Here is a 7,169-nt window from a genome sequence, read left to right on the forward strand (position 1 = left end):
CCACACACCACACAACACCTACTGAATAATTCAGAATTGAAAAAAATTCAGTTACTTTAACCAATGGAATTGTCAGATATGCCCATCAGCCACCAGTGTAAAATGCACTACAATGCATGAGCTTCTTAGAACAGAGTTTTGCCAATTGGTTGGGACTTTTGGAAAAGAAGGCTCTTGGCAAAATTTATTATTAAATCAGAGTGAGTGAGTTCAGCAAATCAGGCAGCATTCCACAAAATGATCTCATTCCCACTCCCCTCTCACTGGTGGCTCAACTTTATAAATCTAACATGACAACCCTTTTATACTTGTTTCTCTTGTAAATACTACAGTGAGAAAGTCTTGGACAAAGGCTAGGACTTGGCCGATTCAGAACTCTTTCAGCATAGCGAAAGGAAAAAACTAGAAATGTCGCTATGGCGACTGGTATGCCTCCGCCATAATGCATGATTCTCCTAATAGGTCTAGATATTACATGTGGACAATGTGTGATTACATTTACAAAAAACTGGCAAAATATTGAAATGACAAGTTTGTCACAAATGTGTTGAATGTTCACCTTCCTTGACCTTGGTTTAATTGGATGAATAGGAGAGCATGTATTTGGGGATTTAAGGACTTTAACTTGACTTTGACCCATTCATACATTTATGCATTGAGTAATTTTCATGGTACCTGTAGGAGAAAAAGTGCAATTTCTGTACTGAATAGTAAATTGTTACCATGTTCATCTGGCCTTTGACCCTAAAATTCATAAGATAATCACTTTCAGGTAGAACATGCATAAATATGCAGTAAGTTTCACAATACATGTAAATTGAGCCACTTCCGAGATATGGAGGAAAAAGTTAGTTCAGCACTTTCACTTGATCTTTGACCTTTTGACCTTTGAGGCAAAAAAAAAAGAAAAAAAAAACTCTCCAGAGAATTTCTATAAGGTTACACATGCATACACCAAGTGTAAAAAAAAAAAATAATCCTGCTGGCATTGCATGAACATGAGGGAAATAGTAACATTTTGAAGTGTTGCACTTGACCTTTGACCCCTGACCTTTGACCCCATGAACCCTACATTCTCTAGATAATCACTGCCAGTCAGTACATGTATATACTATGTTCCATGAAGATACCTTGAACAATTTCCAATTTACAGAGAAAAAAAAGAAGTTTTAATACTTTTACTCGACCTTTTGACCTTTGACCTTTGACCTCACGACCCAAACTTTCACCAGAGAATCTAAATTGGGTAATACATGTATGCACTAAGTTTCAAGAAAATATCTTCAGGCATTGCATAGATATGGTGGAAATAGTGAAATTTTATGTATTTGACCTTGACCTTTTGACCTTTGACCTTGAGCACGTGCACCCAAAAGTTGATAGGCACAACTTCACCCCCTAATACACATACAATTGTACATGTCAAGTTTCATTGGGATACCTCAACAGCTTTTTATAGTTACCTTGTCCACAAAATTCATTACGGACGGACGGAAAGACGGACGGACGGACGGAAGGACGGACGGACGGACGGAAGGACGGACGGACAGACAACCCGAAAACATAATGCCTCCGGCACCACTTCGTGGCAGAGGCATAAAAAGAAATGGACAAGACCTACACATGTACATGCACTCGACTTTGGCCACAACGACATGACTTCTAGGGCACATCTATTGACTTTATAAGCAATGTGTAGAGTGCATTTGAGACCAGAGTTGTGCAGAATTAGGTAGACTTTGCTGCTCTGCTACATGTACATAAACTTAGTTTGTAAAATATACCCTTTGCATGGTTTAGTTTTATAATGTAAATGCTTTTGAATCAAACTGAGCTGAACTCTTGTACAAACTATTATTTCAATTCACAATGCATGTACACGTTTGAGAGCTTCTCAAGAGAGCACAACAGCCCTCTACAGCTTTCACTTTAGTATCATGCAATCATCAATCACATGATGGATGAGAAAGTTTGGCTGACTTCAGTGATAATATCCATGAACCTTGCCTCTTCCTTTGAAAACTGATTGAATCTTTTATAGAGAATGGGTTCAAGGGAGGGTTGATTCGAGACACTTCCCCTTCTGTGCTGTGTGTGAGTCAAAGTAGTGATCTTTAGGTGACTGTTTGGTCAAAAGCTGATGTTCAAGCCTAGGAAAACTGCTCAAACACAAAATATATCATTTGACTGACATCTTTATACTCAGATCAACATATCAGCTTCTACTTTCTTAACTTGTTGGGGACAAGCTGATTTTGCTGTAACATGCATTTCCTACAGACATCTGTCCAAGTATACTCTGGACTAATCTTCAATGCATTAAGCCTGATTAAACGTGTATAATGGTAGTGACCACTGTGAAGACATTCATTAATATTTGTGAGGAAGATGTATATCTTGGGGATGATTGTTAAAGCAAAGTCACATCAAGAAACTTTTACATGAATGTAAATTGTAAATCCCAGATCTACGTAGATTTTGTCACCATGAAAGTTATTTTGTTCTCTCAAATTTTCTTTGAAAAAAGTAATAAAATGAATTGATAAATCTAAAAACAAGGCAAGTGCCAAAATGTATCTAACCCAATCACATCTACTGAGAAGAAATTAATATTTTCTAACTCCCTGAAGTTCATTAACCCCACCCATGACCTTTGACCTTGTGGTGACCTTCAACTCCCCAAGGGACATTTACCAGCTAAGTTTGGTCACAAACAGATAGGGATCAACAGTTATGAAACATAATCGAAACGCGCCATAAAAACTTACCATTGGGCCCTAAAAGTTTGTTGACCCCTGTTTGTGACCTTTGACCTTGTGATGAACTTCAACTCCCCAATGGACATCTACCATCCAAGTTTGGTCACAAACGGACATAGGGATCAAAAGTTATGAGCCATAATCGAAACGCGCCGTAAAAACTTACCATTGGGCCCTAAAAATTTGTTGACCCCTGCCAGTGACCTTTGACCTTATGGTGACCTTCTACTCCCCAAGGGACATCTACCATCCAAGTTTGGTCACAAACAGGCATACACATCAAAAGTTATGAGCCATAATCGAAACATTGGGCCCTACGTAGAGTTCGTTGACCCCTGCTTGTGACTTTGACCTTGAGGTGTACTTCATGTTCGGTAAAATGTGTAACTTTGCATAACCACTCTTCCCTCCAAGTTTGGCTGAAATTGAAGTCCTAAGTAGAGAGTTATTCTAGTTTTTGTAGCATTACGGACGGACGACGGATGGACAGACGCCGCAGGCGATCCCTTAGAGTCTCCCCGCACCTCTCCGGTGGGCTTGACAAAAAAAATGAAAGTGTCACTCACTTGGTTTAGTGGCAGTAGGAACAATGGCAAGCAGCTTAACCCGTTGAGGACGGACTGATTTTGCTACAACATGCATTTCTCATAAACACCTGCCCGAGTATACTCCGGACTCGTCCTCAACGGGTTGATTTTGACAGATTTAAAAAAACGGTTACAGCTCGTTATTCCGAAGGTTCATTATTCCGAAGGTTCTTTATTCCTAAGATTTGTTATTCCGAAGGTTCATTGTTCCGAATTTCATTTTCGGATTAACCAATCTTCGGAATAACGAACCTTCGGAATAACCCCACAAATTTTCGGATTAACGAACCCTTTTTCATTTTCGGATTAACGACCCTCTAGGTATAGGGAATTTGCGTGTTTCGGATTAACGACCCTTCGGAATAACGAACCTTCGGAACAGTGAACCTTCGGAATAACGAACAGCACCCAAAAAAACTTGGGAGAATTTTATTCATACATCCAGTTTGGAAAGTCAGAACAATCTTAAAATGAAAAGAATAGTTTAAAAAAAGAAAAAAAAAGGTTGAATCTGAACAAATAAACCTAGTATCAGATAAACTAAAAGAAAGATGTGAAGTATACTGTATTTTTAATAGGAGATACCATGATCTATAAATCCTGTCTTTGTACTTGTATAGTGCATTACATGGCATGCATGCTGGTTGCAAAGGTCAGTATGCCCACTCAAGACTTCCAAAATGTAAGCAAGAACTTTTCACACAAGAAAGGCTGTGATAATAAAAACATCAATTAGTTTAATACTTAAATAAATACTAATTACACCACAGAGATTAGATATTTCCAAGAGAACACCTCTCCAGTTAAATTCAGTTGTGTATTTTGAAGAACATGAACGTCTACAGCATGAAATACAGTTACTGTACTTCTGTCACACATATGACTCACCTATACGTTTCCATAATTCCTCTTTGACAGGTAACATAAAAAGGGAGAAAAAAACTTGCTTTTTTTAATATAACCTTTTTTAGGAAGAGAAGAAGTAGATTCAGCTGCAGAGGAGCAGGTTGTCTCCGGTCCTGAATCTCCATCTAGGTCTGGAACTAAGGCTAGATAAGTCTGATAGCTGGGGGCATTCTTCAGAGGAGACTTGTACCCATCTTCCGCCTCCCATTCATTACCTTCCTCCTGGGAGCAGTAGCCATCCTCTTGAGGGGAGGGCAAAGTGGGCGTTGTCCCTTTAGTGGGCGTGGTCCCTTTAGTGGGCGTGGTCCCCTTAGGAGGCCTCTGGCCTGCCTTCTGCCTCCCGGGCAGATTTCCACTCTCTGAAGTCATCGACGAGTTCTCCATCTCTAGGAAGCTCCAGTCGGCATTACTGTCATCAAAGTTGTAGAGCCGGTGGTCAAGGATTGGGGAGTGTGTGTGCCGACGGGGAGGAGCAGTTTGTATGGCAGCATCACAGGTTGCAGAGGGCTTGGTGGCCATTTCTCACGACAACATCTATCAGCTTCAAAGACGAACAACTGACCACTTGTTGTACACTAGGCATTATGGCAGATGAATCCAGTATAGCACGGTGCAAATGCCAACATTGATCAAGCAGTAACAAAGACTGGTACATATACCATGACAAGCTGAGCAGCTGTGTCCATGAACCGTGATGAGCTTATACTCAGCACACCTGGCCGACTCTCATAAAAAAAAAAAAAAATGAGAATAATAAAGACCTGTCAAAATTACGCCAGCAAGGAGAGATCCATACAAGTTTGTACGTCAGTATCTGAGCAACTACCGCCTACCAGTAGATGTTACTATCGTCTGACATAATCACTCAAGCATTTCAAAATAGATCATGATTGTGGGTTCACGTTTCCAACAGGAAGGCTGGCTAACACAAACCGCACCAGCAAGATTCAGGAACGACAGGTTCGAGTCATGCCAATGACGTGTTCTGTTCTGCCTGGCAAACAGCAAAAAAAGGTTGACCCATTTGATGCAAGAACAGCCATTAACTAAAGTACTGTCATGTAGATTGGCTTGTGATGACGGCTTCACGTTGCTAAGAACAAATTTGCCAAAATGCGCTTGAACGATCTCATAAAGAGACTGAAACTGTTAATGCTAACTGTCCTTGGAGGTCTTTCCTATTGACAGTGCAGCCCATCTAGTCAGCCAAGCATATCGCAATGATCAAGAGCAATGTACAAAACTCCAATGATGTCTGTTAGCCATCCCCAGTGTCACTCCAAATGGAAGAGATAGAGAGAGGTAGATTATGACGTGGCAACCTGCTGCATATGTAGGACATCTGTATTTAGAGGGCAAAGTATGGGAATTTCTTTGTTTACCAATCCAGCGGGCTGAAGTGGTATCATATCTTCATATACCCGGTGCCAACTTTACAGGATACTGGCTGTACAGTACTATTCCACCAGATCACTCTATGTTTGGCTTGTTGGACAATGTCACAAATAGTCTATAGTTGCAAAATGAAAGTAGCAATCTTTATATGTTATCTGATTCTCTGACCAAAGTAAATACAAGTAGTTCCATTTTTCACTTAATAATCAAATCAGTAAATGGAGTACAGAATGTATCTATAATCGATCTATTTTACATTAATCTAATTTAAATTGACTCTGATGTTGTCTCATTCAGTTTGAATGCAGAATTGACATTCAGACGCAACTGATTTACAAAATTTAATAGTAAAATATATGTGACAGAGGCTGCCATAGATGCAAGAAAAGGATCCGAATGTCGCTGATAGCTGAGCCGAGAAAATCAAGCTTGAAGTCAGATCAAAATCGAAAACCATCGAATTTCTGTTGTTGGCATATAAAGTTGTATTCTCGGGACTAGTCTTCAACAGGTTAAAGTTAACTTCCTGCAACACGGTATAAGATGGGGATGTTTTGCAAAATGAAGGAGTGTCTACAGTGTTACATACTACTGATACTAGACCTATTTGAATAATGGTGGGAAAATGTCCAGTAGAATGGCAATCCAAATTGGCAAATTAAGTTACAGTCTAGATACACTGTACATGACACAATTGTTTGAGTAAAAAGTACATCAATGTACAATACAACATACAGACTGTAGGCCTACAGAGGGATAAACCAGTTCAGCCAATAAAGGGAGATTGAAAAAAAGCATTCAGCTTGCGTGTTTAGAATGTATGCATATCACTACACAATCATACTAATTATGAAATCAGAGAGGCTACCAAGTACCGGTATTCTTTTGTCAGGGCTTAAAAATAATCAATTTTCCTTCAAGCTCTCTAACTGAATTAGGGAGTCTTGATAGTTCTGGTACGCCCACTGCATCTCCATGGTAACAAGTACCTGAAAACGTTATCTCTCTGAGTGAGCACACAGTAATTGATACCACTGCTTACCATGTAGATGACATGATTAAAGTGTGTCCTTTGCGCCCCTTTGCTTTATAGGCTAATCTGATAAGTGATTGGAAGTCTCTTTATCAATTAGAGTCATTAGCACAAAAGAGAGCATTATTGAGGCCAATGGTTGGCACCATGACTAACTCAAATCAAAGTAGAAATAAAAAAAGGACTTCTTTCAAGGGATCGTATACAAGTGTAGTTTTGGCTGAGACCTAATTTCAAGTTTCTAACATCTTTTGGTGAGATAATGAGAAACCTCTTATGAAATATGAAAGAGCATGACAGTACAGCTGTAATTTTATGAGGAATTCAACATTTATTTGATGAAAATTGGTTTTGAAATGGCTGAGATATCCAAAAAAGAGCGATTCTAATGATGTGTGGGACCCACACTTTATTACGATCGCTTTGTTTTACTTTGTTTTTGGATGTTTCAGTTATTCCAAACCCGATTTTCATCGTATAAACTTTGAA

The 7,169-nt window shown here is 39.4% G+C and overlaps 1 protein-coding gene across 3 annotated transcripts in view; it reads right to left on the bottom strand.

Annotated features, from left to right (window-relative positions):
• Window positions 1–5,538, bottom strand: part of LOC139716087 (tumor protein D54-like) — a 29,208-nt gene extending 23,670 nt beyond the window's left edge. The window contains exon 1 of one of the 3 annotated variants that reach the window (XM_071627642.1): window positions 4,309–5,538. In XM_071627642.1, coding sequence (XP_071483743.1) covers window positions 4,309–4,771 — 463 coding nt within the window. In that variant the 5' untranslated portion in view covers window positions 4,772–5,538. The remainder of the gene's footprint in view (window positions 1–4,308) is intronic. The other 2 variants (XM_071627641.1, XM_071627644.1) reach the window with 2 other exon arrangements.
• Between the last annotated feature and the right edge of the window lie 1,631 nt (window positions 5,539–7,169).

This window comes from Diadema antillarum, unplaced genomic scaffold (genome assembly GCF_040938485.1).
Source record: "Diadema antillarum isolate AM-2024a unplaced genomic scaffold, OU_Dant_1.0 scf00000060, whole genome shotgun sequence".
In the NCBI taxonomy this organism is placed as follows: domain Eukaryota; kingdom Metazoa; phylum Echinodermata; class Echinoidea; order Diadematoida; family Diadematidae; genus Diadema; species Diadema antillarum.